At 46.6% G+C, this 23149-nt stretch overlaps 4 protein-coding genes across 4 annotated transcripts; 1 reads left to right on the forward strand and 3 right to left on the reverse strand.

The window, feature by feature from the left end:
• Positions 1 to 2340: 2340 nt before the first annotated feature.
• Positions 2341 to 4614, reverse strand: F5891DRAFT_1187041 (uncharacterized protein; the record flags this gene model as incomplete). The annotated part of the gene is made up of 11 exons (XM_041366773.1): positions 2341 to 2434; positions 2495 to 2664; positions 2712 to 2906; positions 2958 to 3107; positions 3156 to 3629; positions 3685 to 3888; positions 3939 to 4105; positions 4169 to 4207; positions 4262 to 4438; positions 4490 to 4528; positions 4581 to 4614. 11 exons carry the CDS (start codon positions 4612 to 4614, stop codon positions 2341 to 2343), a joined length of 1743 nt encoding a protein of 580 aa, XP_041227589.1.
• Positions 4615 to 5377: 763 nt separating this feature from the next.
• F5891DRAFT_1187042 (uncharacterized protein) lies at positions 5378 to 7109 on the reverse strand (the record flags this gene model as incomplete). Its single annotated transcript, XM_041366774.1, has 5 exons — positions 5378 to 5785; positions 5837 to 6066; positions 6115 to 6801; positions 6855 to 6982; positions 7054 to 7109. The coding sequence occupies 5 exons, from the start codon at positions 7107 to 7109 to the stop codon at positions 5378 to 5380; spliced, it is 1509 nt and encodes a 502-aa protein (XP_041227590.1).
• Positions 7110 to 7733: 624 nt separating this feature from the next.
• F5891DRAFT_1187043 (uncharacterized protein) lies at positions 7734 to 8728 on the reverse strand (the record flags this gene model as incomplete). The annotated part of the gene is made up of 2 exons (XM_041366775.1): positions 7734 to 8264; positions 8318 to 8728. 2 exons carry the CDS (start codon positions 8726 to 8728, stop codon positions 7734 to 7736), a joined length of 942 nt encoding a protein of 313 aa, XP_041227591.1.
• Positions 8729 to 8876: 148 nt separating this feature from the next.
• F5891DRAFT_1187044 (uncharacterized protein) lies at positions 8877 to 11954 on the forward strand (the record flags this gene model as incomplete). Its single annotated transcript, XM_041366776.1, has 4 exons — positions 8877 to 9551; positions 9603 to 9890; positions 9949 to 11626; positions 11689 to 11954. 4 exons carry the CDS (start codon positions 8877 to 8879, stop codon positions 11952 to 11954), a joined length of 2907 nt encoding a protein of 968 aa, XP_041227592.1.
• Positions 11955 to 23149: the final 11195 nt, after the last annotated feature.

Consider the following 23149-nt stretch of genomic DNA (forward strand, 5'->3'; position numbering starts at 1 on the left):
GCTACTAGTACATTGTGAAATAAAATAACCTATCAAAAATCTGCGTGTGATGAATGATATCATTCGTCGTCTGAAAAACAGATCTGAAGATCTAAATGATTTTGTGTGGGCACCAACTGGTGAGGTCATTTTCCAAACTACTGCACATGAGCTCTATGCACCCAAGCCATCGCGCACCGCCCTCTTGATCGGCAAGCATCATTACATTAAAATTCCTGATATCCAAGAAAAACAGTGCAGAATGCTTGGCGAAGATTAATATCCTCCGCAATGGAAGAGAGATGGTGTTCTTACTATGCTTATGGCGATTAAATGCTCCTCAGGGAAGTCTCAATAGAACTTGCTGTGGGCTACCGTCAGGTACTGCACACTGCATATTCCAATGTACTGGTATAGTCGTAGTAAGTCCGCTCCAGTCATCTGCTGTGCATGCAGTCGTCATCAGAGCATTCACGAGGTGAAGTGTGACCAATTGAAATACATCTAGAAAGTATTTAGAGGGTGTAACTCCTGATCTCACTTTAAAACCACGCATCCTAAACACCACACCTCAGCGAAGAACATCATTATCATGACCGTGCTCAACATCAGCAAACTCAGTTTCTATGTTCTACTCCTGTCAGTTGCCTTCGCGCAGGTCCTAGTGGTCAGTGCTGCAGATAACAACAACCCGGATTCTGACGATGGAGATGTTATCAGTGAGTGGGCCCCGGAGATTATGTGGAGCAGGATTGACAGGTTTCTAGGGCCATTCTATCCTTATTGAAACCTAAATACACCTGGAGGGTTGAAAGTTGACACAAAGAAGGACAGATTAGTATATGGCCACGTTACGGACGACATTGGGAGTAGAATGTCTTCGCACGCACGGGATTGTTTGTTTATACTGGCTTCTCGAGATCTCTTGTTAATTTGTTCATTACTTATATACAGTGATTCTGATAATGCAGGGCTAATTTGTTGGAGCGAGGCCTGCATGCGCGACAGCATCATGAGAGTGAGCCATGCCTTTGGTCGAAAATGCTGAGTAAGAAGTTGGAGGAATTAAATCTCGCGGTCATCATCGCTCGCTGTTGCCTCGAGAGTGCATTGAGAGAATTTAGTGAACCAAGTATTAAGGTACGAAAAATAAGGTGCATCGCGCACGTTCCTCGTCTCGACAATGAAGAAGTGACAGAAGACAGCCTCGGAATACAACCAGAAATTGTACACCAGCTGGAATAAACATTAAATGAATAAAAATATACCAAAATTTTGAGAGAAGGCTCGCATAGCACTTCCATCGCAAAGTGAGCGTCGAATTTCGCAAGCCACCGTAGGGATCCGGGGACAAAACAGATCGACGAGACTTGTATCATGAATGAAGTACAGAACGAACCCTCAGTTATTTCATGACATCGGTGCTCACCTTCCTTGTGTTCTCTCTTGTGAAGAACATACGGGTGTTCCTGTACCATGGTGTTGAATGGAGCATGTGAGTATGAATTATGAATGAAAAAGAGCGGATGACACTAAAATCTCAACATGTTCCGGCTAGAGAATTCCGAGCGCTCGGTATGTGATCGTAGGCCGCATTTAAGAATATTAACAGAGATTTTCAGTACACGTCCTGTTGGCATCGAATTCCAGTCCTCGACATTCGGGCCTGCGAGTTCTCCTGGTGGAGTACTAAAGTCCCTGAGAGCATATATGTAAGTAGCATAGGAGACAGGGGAGCTCAGTTTATCCACACCTGAGTTTCAAACGTGGCGAGGAGCGTAAATGGTGATTCGCGCGGCCTAGAGACTCGAGGTGGTGCGGCATCACTAGGAGCACGAGACAAAGCAACGAGCATGTCGCGATGCTACATGATGCTGTCGTACCTCGACTCACACTCGAAGATCTCAAAGCTTCGCGATTTGACCCTGTAGTACCAGCTAACATCAGGAAAACCCTCCGCTATAAACCTAGGCTAAGTATGTGGAATTTGACAAAATTTTCTCTAATTCCCGATAGTTTCACAAAAGTAGGCACCTTAGTGAATTAGAGAAAGTTTTTTACTGCCCCGCCATATCTCACTCGCGCTCACTAGTTTAGTGATAATCATAATAAATTTACAAAGCTTTATGCAAATTTACAATGAGTTATCATGGAACATGATGACATCAATGATGACGGCTCAGGATTTTGATTTCGTTCGAACGTTTTACAAGAACAAATTAAGCTTTTATTAAATGAGGGATATGTCAACATAGCTGAGTAGACGAGAAAGGAGCACTTCTAAGAGAATGAGTCATAATGCAAAAAAGAAGATAAACGAATGCGACTATTTAACACAAAACTGCCAGTCAACCCAGAAATCTACTCTTCGTCATCCATACCATCAAGATCGAGGAATGCCATTGCAGAGTCGTGTGACCCGACGAGAGCAGCGTTGCCGTTGGCGGAGAGTTGTCTTATGGAGAGGTGAGACTCGGACACGATAGTCAATAGTACAATGCAGAAATCAACTCACTGGATAGCATCAAAAATATCGGCCATCATTTTATGAAACTTGCCTGGTGCGGCCCCCTTCATTTTCTCGAGAAGTTTCACATGAAAAAAGTAGACCTCGCTGAATAAATTGCCTGTAAAATTGAACTTGGATGGAGATCCATTGGCCTTCCACAGAAGCGCAGCATATACCTGTGCACTCGTCAATACATGAACTCAGACTGGATCAAGAAATATACTGAAGTACTGGTTAAGGCCACCATTGGAATCGTCACCTCGGGCCGTTGGGCCTTGTTGCTCGCGATCTCCTCAAAACGGTCTGAAAATTTCATGCCAACTGACTTTGGCCCGTGGAAGTAGCGCCCTCTCATCAGATATGGCAAGATCTCAGCGAAGTACGGTTTTTTTGACTGTGCAATTGGAATATTTTTCTCCTGCAGTCACTGGGTAAATCAGCATGTGTGACCCAGAATATAGCCACCTACATTGAAATGCTGCTCATAATGATAAACGTGATTGACGAGCAAAGCTTTTGCGGTGTCGACACAATCAGGCCCGAGACGGTAATATGCTGTCACCTGTGCGCAAGCATCGTCTTTCAATTCTGAGCGGAAAAGTGGGACTCTGGCTTCCACCTGCACGAGGTTCAATTAACTAGTACTCCAGTAGAGAATACAACGTACCAGCGTAGCAAGAGCTGTCACATACGAGTCGTCGGACTTGAGGCGATCCTGGATTATTGGGACACCACAGGCACGAGCTGCTGTTAAGAGCACATTCCGCGTGAACAGACTCTTCTCGGTGAGTTCTGGATACCCGTTGACAAATGTAACGTGGACTTTGGCCTCCAATATCGCTCTTTGGACGACACGGCGTGTGTCGATATCTTGGTCCATCAACTTCAGCTTACCGGTATTCGTCCGTACGAGTCTGGCACTTCCAGGGCGACCATGACGTGTAAGGCCAGAATCATGATAATCTAAGTCGACCTCTTGAGATCCCTCTAAGTCGACCTCTTGAGATCCCTCTAAGTCGACCTCTTGAGATCCCTCGAAGTCGACCTCTTGAGATCCCTCTAAATCGTTGGACTCATCCGGCACCATAATTTCTTCGAGTTCCTTGTCCGACTCGGCAATACCATCTGCCCAAACAGGCATCTGCAGTGTCCGTGACATCAAACACGGAAATAAGCACAATAAAACTTTCGCTCACCTCGTCTGCTCGTTTGCGATCACGTGCGGACTGAATTTTTGCCTTCTGAGGGGCCACTGCACGAGTCCTTGGTTGGGTCGACGCGAAGGGGAACGGCTCAGCTATCTGCCTCGACTTCTTTGAGGCAGTTGTGCGAGGCCAGGTTGCTTGCGTCAAAGGAAAGTCAGCCTGTTCAGCTTTCGACATCGAAACAAAAATTGGTTTCTGAAAGGAAATGTATAGTCTGTTACCAGAACAGTAACGATGACACTTACTTCAGTTGATAAGGACTTTACGACAGAGTCAATGGGCTCCTCCAACTCGTCGTCAATATCCTCCATGTCCAAGTTATTTTCCTGCTCCGAGTCATCATGACCAGGTTGGAATTCGGAAATCTCATCGCTGAGTAGTTCATCGTCGGACACTGCATGCGGTTTAGCAACTAAATGGTACCCGGGCCAGGTGAATCAGTCAATGACTATGAAATTATAGTTCATTTGCTCACCTCGGCGCTTCTTGGTAAGTGACCCTGTTGCGTCACGAGCTTGAGGTACAGTCTCATGTAAGCATAAGTCCGTTGCTTGGCGCAAACACTTACCTGGACGCTTTCTAGCCACAGGCCCAGGGATCTCTGGGACATGAGGACTAGCAACACTGCTGCGGCCATCATGACGCTTGGTGGCACCGGTAGACACATGGGTTTTGCATTGCACAGGAGCTTGAGTGAGCTTCCCTCCAGTGGGACGCTGCCGCTGTGATTTTGTAGTCATCCAGACTAGGACAATATCCGGTGAGAAGTGTTCCACAATCATCATATAACACTGACCTGCGTTTTCCATTGCCTTTTGCTTTGCGCTTCGAATACCTATAATGTATATTCACAGTTAGCTCTCATTATGACAGTAAGTACTACTTACTTCGACTAGAACCAGTGTTATTGGCGCGTGCCATACTGACTTGTTGAATGGTACTTTAAACAAGTAGATATTAGTAGATGATTTTGGAATGTAATGGAAGGAAATTGAGGAAACTACCTTGTACTGGCCTTGGTACTACCAATTTATATTAGATGCCACCGCCAAGGGAAAACTTACTCGCCTGCCATGGGTTCCAAAACGATTGAATTTTTGAGCGCCTGTTTTAGATTAGTTCAGGCTTCATCGGATCGCGAACAAAATCAAAGGTACAATTTGGTCAGCATCAATTTCAGGATCACTCCTACCCTTAACAAATAAGGTCCTTGAGAGCGCATGAGTATAGGCAGCTGAAAAGAAATATACAGAGGCTAGAATTTGACCAGGCTCCTTTCCCAGCCCCCGATTCAAGTGTGAGGGGCGATATCTGAGGGCACCGTTTGATATGTCACCTGATACAAGAAAATTCGAACCATGACCTTATTCCCTACGGGAATAAGGTCATGCTGGGTTCGAATTTTCTTGTATCAGGTGACATATCAAACGGTGCCCTCAGATATCGCCCCTCACACTTGAATCGGGGGCTGGGAAAGGAGCCTGGAGTTTAATTTTACCTTCAATATCTTAGTGTTCGAATATCATCTTTACTGGACTCTCCTGTTCTAGAACTTGGTGTGATCATAACAGGTATAGTGTAAGCTCAAGGAAAAAGGATGAATTTTCATGTGCGAAGACACTGTGCATTTGTAGAGACGTTGAACGAAGTACAAGTTATGAGTATGTGTGCTACATGATATCTACTACAGCACCATGACCCCAGTCATCATCATGTCAAGTCGAGCTAATACATTAGTTGATCGGAGCTGCGAGTCTCCAACATTGAGCATGTGAGACTTAGAATGGTCGAATATGAGTTTCTGGACATCGTCCAGACCATCAATGTAGCGAACGATGTCATTGAAAGTGTCTTTCCCTTCAAGCTGCGTGAACAGTATGACGACCGGTGGATGAGGCAGCTGCTCCCGCAGCACAAGCTTCACAATGGAACCAACAGCGGAGATAGCATAATTGACTTGCTGGAGTCGGTCTGATGTCATAGTGGCAAGAAATTCGTAAATGCCGAGGTCACTGCACCATATGAAGTGAACGGTGACGTGAAAGATTAAGGGATTGTCGAGGATGCCATCTAGTAAAACGATGTTCCCGTCCTGAAGAACAACCAATCAACACTGTCTATTTGAAACAAAATTTGAACATACTATGTCAACTGTAAACCTATGCATGAAGGCCAGTGGGTTGGCACTATCGTTGATCAACGCAGCTATCACGCGACCCCGGAATTGATCTGGCGCGACATTAGAGCCGACTGGTGGGTAAAGGTTGTAGCCCAGGGCAAGACAACTCCGAATGATGGCCAGGAGCTTCCGAAAAACGTTATTCCATGCCACCATAATCTGCTGCCGTTGGCTACTCGTTGTTTTAATTGTAGCTAAATAAATAGATTAGTATTCCACTCAATTTATCTGCCAAAACGTACCGTTAAGACCCGGGATAGACGCTGCCTCCGAAATTGCAACAGATACAAGTGCCGCACCCGTGTCATCAGTACCGGCCATCGCATTTGCTGTCAGTATGAACCTCACAATTCTTCTCTTCGCGCGTTCAACAATCTGCTTCTTAACTTGAGGCGTAACATCAAGGATAATGGGACCTGGTCTGGCTGGCTGCATAGCAGCAGGAACGGTGTTGGATGTGGACTGTGAGGTGACAGATTCTACCGGCATGACCGGCATAATTGCTGGCTGCATGGCCATGGGTTCAGGTGGCGGCGCAGGGGCTAGATGGGCCGTGTGTGTAGTATGGGGGACAGTGACTGCGGGTTGCACAGGACCAAGGGCAGCCATCGTTGGCTCAGGCGGCGGAACAGCTCTGGGTCCGGGTATGAAATACGGCATGGTGGAGGAGGTCCGAGCACGCCGATGCCTCTCAGAACGCTGGGAGGATCCTACAAACGACTGGGGAAAGGGTAGTGGGTAGAAGGTGTCGAACTGTGCGGAGGAGGGAATGAGAGGCTGAATGCTGTCGACAGTGCTACTGGTCGACGGATCATTAGTGCTGGATGGCCCAGGGGAAGGTTTTCGGGAGTTAGATAGCAAATCACCGGTGTTCATCATGTGGTGGTGGTCGGTCATACGGAGGAATCGTTCAAGTGGATCCTCATCATCTGCTTGATGCACTATTAGCTCGCGACTACTATAACATTGGATGAATACATACCGTTCAAACTTGTTCCCGATCTGAATCCATCGTATTGATTGTCATAGTCATTTTCGAATGACTCGCTGGTAATGTCTTGAAGTTCACCAGAAATGCCTGAACGCGGATTATGGTCAGGCATCTGCATACTTTGCTGAGAGCAAGTAGGTAAGGAGAAATGAGATGGGGAAGGAGTGGCCACTGGTTAAAGGGTACTTACACCATGCGTCCGGGGGCTGGAATTGAGCGATTTCCTGCATCGCGCGCTAGAAACATGATGTAGAACCTCATTATAATATGTAATAGCGAATAAAAGAAAAATTAAATAGAGCCAAGGTATTGGGCTAGCCATATCTGATACTAACGGCAATAATCCATGATAATGGCGATGCATAAGGTCAATATCAGTGGGGTGAGGCTCAAGAGATGATGGGAACGGAAGCGAAATTTGAATTGACTCACTCAATCCGTTGAATAATTGACCATGAGCATTGCATGTAAGGCGGCCAAAGAGAAGCAGTACATATATGGGATGTTTGAATGTCGACAAATATGGTTATTCAGTACTGAGAATCTTAATAATGCTGCGCACTGACTTCCATGTGCCGATCAGATGTTGTATTCTTTGACAAATGTGTAGTTCCAACGAGCATAATAGTGTGACAACAACTTGAAAATAAATATGAAAAAACTCTAGTACATTATAACTGCACAGAAGAGAAAATACATATGGTTAAAGCGATACTATCAGACGCGCCATAGACACCTCCATATTGATGTCACGATGATGGCAAATGGGGATTGATGAAAATGTGATCTGAGTTCACCGCTGCTTTATATGGTTGATCAGCGTGGTAATACTTCAAACGAGAATTTCATGTACCGATGGAAGAGCAATTATCAGGTAGTCGACTGTTCAGAGCCTTCGCATGAAGCCTCGGAGTCAAGGTCCGAATCATCCACATGGCAAGATTCATCAGATGAGTCGGAAGGTTCCTCATTGCTGAGGCAGGAGAATGTGATGGGGTACATGGGGAATACTTTGGGAGATTTCAAAAATGCCTTCCTGACACGTACACTCAGGAGCTTCGCAACCTGATCAGTTTGTGTACTGATGATACGAAGGGCCTCGGATTCGTCCTGGTAGACAGCTTGGAGATAATTCCTATCATCACCCAGTTCTGCCTGGCCATGCTGCGAAAAAATCTTCCTGAAGCACTGCAATTCCCACTCTGCCAACTTGAATCGTTCTTCGTTTTCAGCGTGGATACCATCAAGAAATATTGAGTGACGCTCAGCCTCTTCGATTTCCCACGTTGTCAACAACATGCGTTGGCGCGCAACCTCGCGCGTTGCAAGCTTGGCCTTGTATCCTCTGTACAAGGTCGAAGTTGTCATTTGGGAGAGGCCACTCTCTAACTGTTCTTCAAACTTTAAGACTACATTAGCATGATTATTAACATCGGGAAGTCAATTCAATATACCTTCTTAGTTGCTTCCAATGGAAATTCGGATTGGAATTTGAGATTCATCACCCGGGCTGCATAACAAAGTTCCAATGGAGCTGGGTTGGTGGGGTATGGGAGAGACGTCCTTGATGGTTTCTTGCGTGCGAAGTGCTGTTGAGGAGATAGAGACCGTGACCTTTTGCCATGCCTAGAGAATAGGCTCTCCTTTACATCAGCAGGCTTGGATGCTCCATCCCGTTCAATGCGTGGAGAACTATTCATCATGTTTGGAGAGAGGCCAGATTGTAGGCTTGAATTACAAAGAGTCGTGTCAGACTGGCCCAAGGAGTCGGGAGAAGATGGAATTGTGGGACTGCTCATTTCTACAGGTGACAAAGGCAAATGAGGGCTGCAAGATTGAACAGGAGACGGAGGTGAGTTGGCCATCCTATAGTAAGGGAATCTCGGAACTTAGGTGGTGATACAGGTGATATATATTAATGGATACCTAGCGCGGAGCCTGAAAAAGGAAGCTTACAGGGTGTACTACTACAGTAGTATCTATCAGCAGAGCGCAGTGATAGCATTATACAGCATGGTCAGTTGCCCCGGATGTCATGAATCCTTTTCTGCAACAGGTTATAGTCAGCATCTAGCCAAGACTAGACAAACGCCATGCAGAGCCTTCCTTGCTACTTTTCGTGCAAATTCTAACTCCCAGGGCCTGGGGAGTCCGAAGAATCCGACACTCCAAGCTGGCACACATTCCCTGTCACCGCCTCCAGGGTCCTTGGAAGAACAAGATCATCCAATCTTATTTGAGGGAGATTTTTTTGGTACTTACGAGGAAGCTGATCTAGAATGGCCAGATGACCATTCTGGTGACGAAGAAGAGGACCTTTACAACGATGAATGGGAACCTCCTGCACAGGACAATAATGATGAACCGGAACCTCCGGTACCTGACGACGACATACTGGAAAATGAAGGTGCTGAAGCCTTGGAGAACCGAGAAGCTCGTCGGGAGATTGAGCAATGTACCATGGAGCAAGATCATATTGTTATTGTGCCCTATCCGGATGCCCATGCAGGCGTACCAATAACTGGACAGCCTGCTCATGATTCAAATACCACATACGGTATAGATGCTGGCAACTCCAACAATATTTACGCTCCTTTCACCTCCCAGATAGACTGGGACGTTGCTAAGTGGGCAAAGTTACGCAGTCCTAGTTCAACGGCATTTACTGACCTTCTTGCAATTGATGGGGTAGGTGCCAGTGAAGGTTACATCCTTGATTGTTCTGATATCCATATGTAGGTCAGTGAACGGCTCAACCTTTCATTCAAGAATTCAAAAGAGCTTAATAAGATAATCGACAAGGACCTTCCTGGACGACCAAAGTTCAAGCATGAACAAATCATTGTCGCTGGTGAAGCATTTGACATTTTCTACCGAGATATTGTCGAATGCATCAGATCTTTATATAGTGACCCTGACTTCACCGATTTTCTCATATTCAAACCGGAGCATCATTACACTGATGAGGATAAGACGATACGATTATTTCATGATATGCACACTGGTCAGTGGTGGTGGGACACACAGGTAAGCATGGTATCATAAATTCGATGCTTGGCCTACATTATTGACTTTGTAATTCAAGAAAGCGCTCGATCGACGACGTCCGGGTGCCACAATCATCCCTGTCATCATATCGAGCGACAAAACCCAGGTTACCATGTTCCGCAACAAAACTGCATATCCCGTCTACCTTACAATCGGTAACATTCCAAAGGAAATCCGACAAAAGCCATCCCGTCGCGCTCACATTCTCCTAGCGTATTTGCCTACTACCCGCCTTGAGCATATCGCAAATAAAGCCTCAAGACGTCGAGCTGTTGCAAACCTCTACCATGCCTGTATGAGTCGCGTACTGGCTCCCCTAAAGACTGCTGGAGTTGATGGGCTTGTGATGAGTAGTGGCGATGGTGCACGACGTCGTTGTCACCCATTGTTCGCGTGCTTCGTTGGTGACTATCCTGAGCAGTTACTTGCTGCTGGAGTGAAGTCGATGGAGTGCCCGAAGTGCGATGTTCCCACAGACGAACTCGAAAGTAATACAGCGCAATGCGATATACGCGATCTTCATGCTGTGTTGGATGCTCTCGCTCTGATCGATGAAGGTGACCTGGCCTTTGTACAAGCATGTCGTGCTGCTGGAATCAAACCAGTTGTCCATCCATTCTGGGAGGACCTGCCCTATACAAACATTTTTCAGGCAATCACGCCTGACGTGCTGCACCAACTATATCAGGGTCTCGTCAAGCATTTGCTTGGATGGTTAGCACAAGCGTGTGGAGCTGCAGAGATTGATGCACGATGCCGTCGGTTACCTCCCAACCATCATATCCGACTATTCATGAAGGGTATTACCAGTCTCAGTTGCCTCAGTGGTACTGAACACAGCCAAATATGTCGCTTCCTCCTTGGCATTATTATTGACATCCGGCTTCCCGGAAATCTTGCTTCGTCTCGCCTTCTAAAGGCTGTACGCGGTCTCCTCGACTTCCTCTACCTTGCGCAATATCCATGTCATAGCTCTGAAACATTACTTTTACTAGATGAAGCTCGTGCACTCTTTCACGACAACAAGGAGATATTCGTTGACCTTGGAATCCGAAACAACTTCAACCTTCCAAAACTCCATGCAATACGTCATTATGCGTCTATGATTCGGACGTTTGGGACAACGGATAACTACAACACCGAGTACACTGAAAGGCTGCATATAGATCTCGCCAAGGATGCCTATCATGCTACCAATCACAAGCACGAATTCACGCAGATGACACGATGGCTAGAACGAAAGGAGAAGATCATCCGTCACGAGCAGTACATAAAATGGCGCCTTGATAGAGATCGTGCTCCTTATCAACCGCGTCCACCCGACCTACGCCTCGACCGCACCCTAAAAATGACAAAGCATCCAAGCGCCAAAGCTGTCTCAGTTCCAACATTGATATCTGACTATGGCGCAACTTACTTCCGAGAAGCACTTGCTCGGTACATTGCAGAACAACAGAATCCAAATGAGGTTTTCACTCGTCAGCGGCTGGAGAACGTTGCTGCAGGTATCCATTTACCATTCCACTCCGTCCCCGTATATCACAAGATAAAGTGGTTATCGACTGATGCTCGAGGGCATGGCGATCCACTTGTGACGGTGGATAGCATACACGCTAAACCCCAACGCGCTGCTCTCCAAACGGATGATGTAGTACCAGCACGTTTCGATACTGCACTTATCAACGATGGTACTGGCAGCTCTGTTGGCATCAAAGGTATGGCACTACACTTCACTGGATTCACACTGTTATAGTGTTAGTGATAATTTTGTTGCTAGGCTTCCGCATAGGCCAAGTTCGTGTCATTTTCTCAATTCCTGCAACAGCAACACAACTATTGTTCCCTCCAGCAAACCAGCCTCCCAAGCACCTTGCGTATGTCGAATGGTTTACTCCCTTTCCTGCGACACCAGATCCCAGGCACGGCATGTACAAAGTTAGCCGATTCATTCGGTCTGGCGAGAGGGTGGCAAGTATCATTCCTGTTTCAAATATTGCCCGCAGTGTCCATCTTATCCCAAAGTTCGGAGCTATTGTACCTTGACACTGGACAAGTAACAATGTTCTCGAAGAATGTGACACCTTCTTCGTTAACTGCTATATTGATAGACATAGTTTCATAACTCTCAGATAATGCTATATCGCATTAGCAATATTTTAGAAAGAATAATTGAATTAGTGCTATTCTGTATTACTTGGTATAACTTGTCTAACTTTTGAGAAATTTGTTACACTTAGTCTAGGTTTGTATCGGAGGGTTTTCCTGATGAAACACATACCAACCAAGAAACAGGAGGAGGAAGTGTTACTGGAGGCCGTATCGAGGGAACTCCTGGAGGACATCGATGATCCTGGAGAGCTCTGAGTCGACGCTCGAGCTGGTGTTGTTGTTGTGAGTCGGAGAAATCAATGCACATGACTTTCACGTGTCCGTGTCTGGACAAGACGCAGTACACTAGTAGTCACATCAAACCAAAATCAAACCCATTTAACCAACTGCCACGATGATCAGCTCTCGCCCAATAGCTATAGCGTTTGAGGCCATTTGACGAAGACCCTATGAGTGGGTCCCGGCGATTATGACTGACGAGCTTCTAGAGCAGAGGTGGTCTCATTAAAACATAAATACAGCTAGAAAATTAGAGGTTAATGCAGATCAGTACATGGGCACACTGCAGGTGACATTGGGGGGTAGAAGATGTGTTTGCTGGCCGGGAACGACCGTCTGTTCCGTATTCAATACATCATCTCGAAAACTAGACAATCACATACCCATCATGATCACACCAGCTACAAAACGCGTCAGGGTATATTTTCAAATAACCCAAGGTATAAGGCTCGCCGTCATAACCATATGTACTACGCCTGGGGGGTCAATTATGACTACAGGCCAGCTCTGCCGATGCCCATCGAGAATCATCAAGACAGAAAGCCAATCCGAAGGGTTTTATCATGCCTAGGCACCATTGTTAGACCAGTTTTTGGCATCGGTTTTTGTTCTGAATATTCAATAGGCGGCGCATTCAAGTTGGCAGCGCAAGGAGAGTTTTTTCTGATCACGTGGCACGTTGACCGTATTTTATCGGGGTTAAACTTGTTTAACCAAGTTGAATCGATTCACGATGCTGGTAAGCCTCATGACTCAGCGTCATTCTTACAGGCCCCTTTTCATCTGGATATTTAAGTGTCTAACTGACGTGATCCGTTTTCACGTCGCACACTTGTCCCCTAAAGCACTTCTGCTCGTGCACGTTCTGCACTATCTACTCTATATATTTTTCGTCAAAACTTGAATTTAAACGCTGTTGAAATTCGGTCATACTTCCAAAACATATGTCAGACCCGAGTACCTCAAATAACAATGCCGCCAACTCGTCGCAAACACAATCTTCGCTTAGGGGACCAGGAATGCGAGGGACTTCAGTTGAGACCGACACTGATGGAGCGCATCTACCCCAACAAGACGTGGCGAAGAGGTGCCTTGACGTCGTCAGAGAGTTTAAAGCATGCAAGTGCACAAAGTTTGAAGCTTCCTACGTCATCTCCACAATCATCAAAGAAAGTCTACCCCTTGGATCAGGTGAAAATCCCATTACGGTTGCGGCTATCTACCTCGGAATGCTCGACGAATGGGAGTCGGAGCAAGACCAAGCCAACTACAGAGGAGCAGGAGCCGGAGCCGCTAGAGAACGTTCGGTTGAACCAACGTCGAACTCGCGGTTCGAAAAGGAGTCTCCAGCAGAGATTAGGAGTCGGGATGTTAGCATTGAGCCAGGAGAACCTGCTCGAAAACGAGCAAAGCTCGACTTTACCTGTCTTGAACTTAAGCCATCAGTCCTCGAAGAACCCGCCAAACCATTATCACCCAATCTCAAACTCACCATCCGCATCTTACAGAACTGGGCACAGGATCAGAAACAAGCTAAGCTCAAACTCATGTACCATGAACGCAGCCCAGAATTTCACGAGTCAGGATGGGCGGACATTGTTGCAGGACGAAGCATCAATCTCGACGCCATCCACACCATCATCACCACTTCACGAGCCGTTGACAAGCACAAGGAGACCATTGGGGACATTGAGCTCACCTATGGAGTATCAGAGACGGCCACGAAGAAGATCACTACACAAGGCCAATGGAACGCGGCATGGAACAGGGCTGCACGAGCCCTCAAATTCGCTTTCCCGTTCAGACAGGCTGAACTTAACGCCTACTCCGAGCACATCAACGAGCAGTTCGACCAACAATTGGAGAGTTACCATGGACGCGTCCTCCGATATGACAAATCAGTCAGATTTAGAGTCGGAAACACTCGAAGGTATGAGTTGTCCGACTTTGAATGCTTCAAAGACATCTACAGCTCCCATTTCTCCGCCGGAGGAAGGTTACACAATGACTCGGGAGAATCTAGCAAAGCCACGGGAGCAGGACGAGATCTTCTCGTCAAAAGAGAACCATGTCGCAAATGGAATAGTGGCGAATGCACCCGCAGCGCTGCCACTTGTCGCTACGCCCATATCTGCAACATTGAACAGGACGGCCGGTTGTGTGGACGCCGTCATGTCAGATCAAAGCATAACGAAGATCAAACCAAGTCAAAATCAACATGAGGCATATCTCAAACGTCCGCGTTTTCGTTGAGGTTTGGTTTGGTCCCCCTTAGACGCCTCGTTCAGCCCAACTGCTCGGTCTACAGAGTATGCGGACCCTGTACCAACTGCGCCCGCTTATTTAGCAGATAGTGATGCTGCCCACACGGTCGCGGCTCACCCAGAACTCTTCAAGATAATAACACCAATCAACGTTGATCGGTTTCAATGCCTGTTGAAAAACCACCCTAATCAGCCCTTTGTTCTTTCGGTGTGCTGAGCGCTTCGAGAAGGATTCTGGCCATGGGCCGACGCTTCGGATGAAGCCTACCCTTCCGTTAACGATAACTCTATGCGCACTTGCACGAAGACTGAAGAGCAACAAAGATTCATTGATGAGCAGCTTGAAGAAGAAATAAGACTGGGACGAGTATCTGAAAGTTTCGGAACGGAACTACTTCCTGGAATGTATAGTGTGCCGATGCATACTGTTCCCAAACCTAATTCTGATAAGCTACGTCTCGTCGTGGACCACACTGCTGGTGAATTCTCGCTCAACTCCATGATCGATTCAGACGCCATCAAAGGAACTAAGCTCGATGGTTTACATTCGCTGGGAGCGTCGCTGCTTCAGTTTCGGCAACAGCACCCTCATGAACAACTAGTTCTATTCAAATCGGACGTCTCGCAAGCTTTTCGTAGGTTACCAATGCATCCGCTGTGGCAGACCAAGCAGGTGCTAACGGTACGAGGACAACGCCATGTAGACCGTAATAACAACTTTGGAGGAAGAGGATCCCCCAAAGTTTGGATCTCTTTCATGTCCCTGGTCGCTTGGATCGCTATCCATCACGCGTTAATTGAGGCACTCAAGTTATATATGGACGACTCTTTTTCATTCGAACTCGCGGGGAAAACGTTATACTATGAACCCTATGAATGTTTCTACCCGGAAAAGCAAACTCGACTACTACGTCTCTGGGATGAACTTGGTGTCCCTCATGATCGTCCAAAGCAAGTCTTTGGTTGTCCTCTGACAGTCATAGGCTTCGAAGTCGACCCTAATGCCATGTCGGCTACCTTACCTTCACACAAGAAAGACGAGCTGGTGATGCACTTGCGTCAATTTGGCGGAAGGAACTTTCAGTGGACACTTCGCGAGTATCAACAACTCGCGGGGTGGTGTGAATGGAGTTTTAACGTCTTTCCATTACTCAAGCCTGGACTCTCAGCTATCTACGAGAAGATACGAGGGAAAGACCAACCACACGCTCGTCTACATGTCAACAATGGCATCATCTTCGAATTGAACTGGATGGCAGATCATATGGAGAAGCTGCCCGGGCTACTATTCTACAAAGCCTTGGACTTTAACCCACTGTCTGAGGACGTGGTAGTAGTCTACACGGACGCATCAGGATTAGGAATGGGTCTATGGTTTCCTCACGAGAACTTCGCCGGTCAGTCGCCATTGCCCATTGAAGCTCCCAAAGACACCATCTTCTTCTTCGAGGCCCTCGCAGTGTGTTCGGCCATTCATGCCATACCGAACATGATGGAAAGCCCACCTAGGATGCTCATTTACACCGACAATTCCAACACAGTAGCAATGTTTAACTCACTTCGTGCTCATCCCCCTTATAACTCCATCATTCTAGCGGCAGTGGACGTCCTGCTGGAGTATCAAGTAGACCTGCGTGTCGAATTCATCCCTGGTTCGGAGAACAGGGTAGCCGACGCACTTTCGCGATTCCAGAACGAACGTGTATTGGAGATAGCTCCTGCCGCGAGCTTCTTCGATTTCGAACCCCCTCGAGATGCGCTGGGGGCAGCGAAAAAATGATGAATGTATCTTCATCGTCCAGGCAACCTCTGAGGGAAGCCTGGACACCTGAGCGCCTCTTGTACGAGCGCTCAGTAGCACTTGGTTTCGCTATTGACTCAACAACAGCATCTGTGTACAACTCGCATCTGAACTCATACATCACCTTCTGTCGACTGCATCACCTGCCAATCGATCCAATGATTGATACACTATCTTTTTACGTGGTTTGGTTATCGCATCACATCGAACCACGCTCCGTCGACTCTTACCTTTCAGGAATCTCGAGTCGACTCGAAGACACGTATCCTGACGTCCGTGCAGCTCGACGTTCATCGCTAGTCGTACGGACACTTCATGGCTGCAAACGCCGTTTGTCAAAACCGGTACAAAGGAAATTACCTTTGAGTATCGATGACTTGCAGCAGGTCCAAAGGAAGCTTGGTTTAGAGTTAGAGCACGACAATAGTCTGTTCTTAGCTCTGCTTTTCACTGGGTTTCTGACTCTGCAACGACTGGGAGAACTCACTTGGCCTGATGCAGTGAAGCATCAATCTTACAGAAAAGTCCCTCTCCGACACACTCTCTCCATCACGGCAAGAAGCATCTCCTACACGCTACCTTATCAGAAGAACGATGGCTTGGGGACTGGGAGCACCATCCTCTTGTTATCGGATTCCGTTCTCGACAACGACCCACTGCCGGTGTTACGTCGTTACTTCGCATTCAGAGACGGGTCTTTTCCCTCTCGCCCAGCGCTGTGGTTGACAAGCGCTGGTTCGATTCCCACACGCTCTTGGTTTCTTCGGCGTCTGCGCCAATATTGTGGCTCGGCCATGTCGGGTCACTCGATGAGAGCAGGAGGAGCCACTGCACTGGCTATAGCAGGTATGACGCCTGATCTTATTCAAGCTGCAGGGCGGTGGTCATCGGACGAATTCAAAAAATATATACGCCAACATGCATTCTTGCTGAACGCACTGTTACACGGGTCCGCACGGACCACACCAAATGACATGAGACATCTCGCGTGTCATTCAGGACAAGGATCTGCTTCTTCAAATAAGAAAACGGCACCAAGACCAGAAAGCAAAAGACAACACCGCATATTAAAAAAAAAAAAAATAGGCCCTTTAGCATGTCCTTCGCGCCTCCGTCGCTCACATCTTCTCTTTCGCGCTTCTCCTTCGCACATCCGGCTCTCACTTTCATCTTTTCTCCCACCGGAGCTTTTCTATTGCTCACTTGAGCACGTTTTTTCCTCGAGACCCGCGTCTTCTACACTCTGTGCTATCATGTACAGTACTTCGTCTCTCGGTTTCGCAATAAAATTCAACGAGTCCCCCGAGCATGGAGCTGGGGGACTCCGCTTGCCTAATCACCGCGAGATACTACAATTTGAAACTTTCGGAAGAACAACAAGTCCGGCATCATGTAGTTATATCAACGCACCTGAGTCTTCTCTTCTCTATGTCCACTTCCAGCACTGTTTGTATCCACGGATGGTGTTATTACGGCGTTGTATCTTTATTGGATATCAATCAGGGATTCTAAACTAGGCTAGAGTTTCTACTAGTGCGAAGAGTCAAGCTGTGCAAACTGATGGCCTCTTAGCTGTGGCACCGCACCCGGCAACTCCATGATGCAGATCGAAGATTATGCGCTCGTCATTGTTGGAAAATTCATGATACGAAGGCCCAATAACTGAGGCAGAGAGGCAGAAGGTGCATACGAAGCGACAGATGGCCCGAGGACGAGGAAAAAGGACAGTACTAGGGATTGAGATATGTGCTCCCATGAAGTTTTCCGCCCATTTACGTTGGGCCCCTGGTCTTTGGTCAAACAAGGCAATGACATCACTCAATATCGTATGGCGATGCAAGCACTGGTATATATATACCATCACCATACGTTCACCAAGTTCGCCTCTCACCCACGTCCCTTCTCTACCAATATGACCATAATCTCAGATGATCCCATTTGGTGGCCGATCATCAATGCATATCGTGTCCAAAACTATTGTGCAGGTTCGTGGAGATCAGTTGGATGTTAAAGCTGATGTCGCAATCTAACCATGGCTGTGGTTTCATAGTTGCCGCTTTTGTTGGAGTAACATATGATTGGAGTGAGCATAATAATATGAAATGACTGCTGATATCTTACAAGTGTTTTCAGTACTTACATTCGGACAAGAGGTATGTCAATGCTATGACCAGATTAACCAGCTCGCTAAGAATGGATAGGTTGAATTGGTGTGGGTGAGTAGAATCTCATATCAGAGGAATCCACATGAAAGCCTACCTAATTACAGAGGCAACGTTGGTCCTCGATGACAATTCTGTATCTCAGTGTATGTGGTTTGTTTGTCGCGGTTTCCATGTTACGCTGACTTGAAAGTATCCTAGGTGCGCTACCTTGGAATCATATATTCTGCGTACGTTCAAAAGGCCAAAAAATCGGTGTAGTGCTAATGGTCTATCTCTTACGATAAGCCTGGCTATCTTGAGTATGTCTCTACAGCACAATCGCTATGCTTGCTTCTTCTGACAGACGGCACATAGGCAGTGCTCAGACCATCTCGTTGACAGATACAGTAAGCTTTCTACACAGATGCCTGCTGTTCCCCTCCATTTATTAACCGTGGTTGCCTGTAGGAGTGGGTGTGGTTCTTTAGTAACTTCTTGGTTCACCAATGACTGCCACACTTTGCTACTACAGATGTAAGTCTGTTTGGAGCGTGTGCTACTCGAGGCTGGCCACTGACTGGATTCGTTAGGCTGGATTATGTATGTCGTACTGATTTGGACAGTTGTTCTTGTATCTCCAATGCTGTGGGGTGAGCTTGGCACTTGCGAGACCTCAGTGATGTTAACTTGACTGAAACATGCTGCAAGTCATCATCATCACTCGGTTATATGCCATGTATCAACGATCCAGAAAGATCCTGGTATTTCTCATTTCCACCTTCCTGGCAAATATAATTTTTGTCGGAGTGGTCACCGTGCTAACCACGATGCATACTTCAGGTGGTACGCTTGATTGTGGATGAAAATAAACGTGCATGAGCTCACTGACGAATACTAGAGGAGCTCATTCTCTCCGGCACCCATCAGTGCTCGACTGGCTTTGGGAGAAATATCCTACTTCTGATTTCTGTTACTTGGATACTCTTCATTGTGTGGGAGGTCCTCGCACTATCTCTCGCAGTCCGGATTGCGGTAAAGCACTTCCGAGAACTGCGACCACATCCGGCAGGAGGGATCATCGGGGACTGTATCACGGTGTTGGTGAAGACTCACATGGTTTATTTTGCAAGGTAAGCTCATATTGTGATTATATTCTTTTCTTCCACTGAAGGCTCAAACGTGGTAGCTCTGTTGCTGTTTCTTGCTTCCAGCTCATTATTGAATTATCTCCAACACTCTCAGCGGTACGTCAACCTTTCACTTACCTCTGCATACTACTGTAGCTTATCGTTTATATAGGAATATTCCATGGGCGGTCAGCTTGCTCTTGGATTTCTTCGGATTTCGACAGCCGTACAGGTGTTTTTGCTAGGCCCCCGCCTGATCCTCAGTGTTCGGGAATATTATGCCAAGCTTGTGGTCAACTGCGATGCAGAAACTGGCATGACCTCAATCTCCTTTCAGCAGCGTGTGCATATATCGACTGGCAGTGGTGTATAACACACGAAATGATCACTTCTTGGACCTGTACCAAGTAGCACTCCGACAACTTAGTTCCGTATACTAGCTAGCTCACTACGGTAGCCCTTTCTTTGTCAATCTTTGTGCATACACTCACAGCCCCACCTAGTACATACTTCAGTAGCATCATTTTGGTCTGTACATGTTTGTACACATGCTCAGACTATCTCAGAAACAACTTTTCTGTACTCATGGCACCTATGATCTTAGTAAGAAATATTCACCCGAAAAATCGGAGTGCTAAGTACATATGACATGATCGATGATCATAGAAAGCCGCTCGAGCTGGTGTTGTTGTTGTAATCTATATCAAACATTTTGTGTTTAAGTAACTGCTGACTTCTTTGGGGTGCTGATTGCACAGCTTCAAGGGCAACAGCTAATTATTTGCCAACGATCATCAGTCAGGCCTTCAGGTACGCACAAATTTGAAGATCTAAATAATTTTATGTGGGCACCAATGGTGGAGCCATTTTCCAAACTACTGGACATGAGCGCTGTGCACCTAAGCTATTCCGCACCGCCCTCTTGATCGGCGAGCATCATTACATTAAAACTCCTGATACCCAAGCAAAAAAAGTGCAGAATGCTTGGCAAAGATTAAGATTCTTCGCAGTGGAAGCAGAGAGAAATGCTGTTGCTTACTATGCTTATGGCGATCAAATGCTCCCCGGGCCCGAGGAATGTCATATCCGCATAGTCTGAGCCTCGTACCGTAAGTATGTAAATGAACCATCACATAGAACTTGCTGTGGGCTACCGTCAGGTACTGCACACTGCATATTCCAATGTACTGGTATAGTCGTAGTAAGTCCGCTCCAGTCATCTGCTGTGCATGCAGTCGTCATCAGAGCATTCACGAGGTGAAGTGTGACCAATTGAAATACATCTAGAAAGTATTTAGAGGGTGTAACTCCTGATCTCACTTTAAAACCACGCATCCTAAGTACCACACCTCAGCGAAGAACATCATTATCATGACCGTGGTCAACATCAACAAACTCAGTTTCTATGTTCTACTCCTGTCAGTTGCCTTCGCGCAGGTCCTAGTGGTCAGTGCTGCAGAGAACAACAACCCGGATTCTGACGATGGGGATGTTATCAGTGAGTGGGCCCCGGCGAATATATGGAGCAGGATTGACGGGTTTCTAGGGCCGTTCTATCCTTATTGAAACCTAAATACACCTGGAGGGTTGAAAGCTGACAAAAAGAAGGATAGATTAGTATACGGACACGTTACGGATGACTTTGGGAGTAGAATATGTCTTCGCACGCACGGGAGTGTTTGTTTATACTGGCTTCTCGAGATCCCCTGTTAATTTGTTCATTACCCATATACAGTGATTCTGATAATGCAGGGCTAATTTGTTGGAGCGAGGCCTGCATGCGCAACAGCATCATGAGAGTGAGCCATGCCTTCGGTCGAAAATTCTGAGGAAGAAGTTTGGGGAATTAAATCTCGCTGTCATTATCGATGTTGCCTCGAGAGTGCACCGAGAGAATTTCGTGAACCAAGGATTAGGTACGAGCAATAAGGTGCGTCACGCACGTTCCTCGTCTCGACGATGAAGAAGTGGCAGAAGACGGTCTCGAAATACAGCCAGAAATTGTACACCAGCTGGAATAAACATTAAATGAATAAAAAATAGAGAGAAGGTTCACGTAGCACTTCCATAGTGAGCGTCGAATTTCACCAGCCACCGTGGAGATTCGCCGAGGGACAAACCAGATCGACGAGACTTGTATCATGAATGAAATCCTTCAAGTGCAGAACGAATTCTCAACATTCAATTGGCTGAGATAGTGAAGGTGTCACGAGTCTGCAAATACGATCGCCTTATTTTTCTGCTTTAAACTTAAGGCACAAATGTTCTGAGGTTGTCCTACAGTTTACGAGCCTCATGGACCGCTATTATAGTTAGCTCAAGTGAATGACGACAAGAAATTCGAGCTTGCCGGCACATGAGTACAGTTTGACCAATACGAAAAAGTAGATACACCTTCCGACCACTGGGATTATCAAACGCTTGATTCCGATACATCAAAGACAGCAGACCGTCTGTTCCACGTTTGATACATCATCTTGAAATCTATACAGACACGTACCCATCATGCTAACTGCAAAACAGGTGAGGATATATTTGTAAATGACTCAAGGTATAAGCTCACCGTCATAAATATGTATGTGCCTAGGGTAAGGTAATTCAGTGTCAAACTTGCAGATGACGAGGCTTGATATTTCATATCTTCAGAGCTCTTCTTCCTCGTGTTGGCTCTTGTGAAGAACATGCAGGTGATTCTGTACCACGGTGTTGAATGGAGTATATGAGCATGTATTATGAGTGAAAAAGAGTGGGTGACACTAAAATCTCAACATGTTCCGGCCAGGCCGCATTTGAAAATTTTCAGTATACGTCCTGTTGACATTCGAATTCCAGTCCTCGGTAGTCAGACCTGCGAGTTCTCCTGGTATGTAAGTAGCATAGGCGACAGGGGAGCTCATTTTATCCGCACCTAAGTTTCATACGCGGCGAGGAGCGTAAATGGTAATTCGCGCAGGCTAGGGACTCGAGGTGGCGCGGCATCACCAGCAGTACGATATCAAGAAACGAGCACGCTGCGATGCTACATGATGCCGTCGTGCCTCACCTCACACTCGAAGATCTCAAAGCTTCGCGATGGTGAGGACGAAGGCGAGAACAAATGATGCCTGATTTCTTGCCTGATTTGTCCAATATCAATGCAGCTCGTAGTACCCTTCCATGACCGTTGCTTCGCGTTCGCACTCTGGCCCCTCATAGATAGTGGGCACTAGTCACAAGCTAGAGTCATACTCTGAATATTTGCCATCGCATTAGGCGACGCCCATCCCCATTTACAGGGTAAGTACATACCTATTGTCATGCCACCTACGACCTTAGTAAAAAAGAGTCACCCGAAAAACCGGAGTGCTGAGTACATAGACATGGTCGATGATCATGGAAAGCCGCTCGAGCTGAACTTGAGTTGACGTGCGGAGAAATCAATGCACATGACTTTCACGTGACCGTGTCTGGACAATTTATTGTACACTAGTGGTCACATCGAACCAAAATCAAACCTATTTCACCAACTGCCACG

This window comes from Suillus fuscotomentosus, assembly GCF_016647785.1.
Source record: "Suillus fuscotomentosus strain FC203 chromosome Unknown F5891scaffold_19, whole genome shotgun sequence".
NCBI classification, from domain to species: domain Eukaryota; kingdom Fungi; phylum Basidiomycota; class Agaricomycetes; order Boletales; family Suillaceae; genus Suillus; species Suillus fuscotomentosus.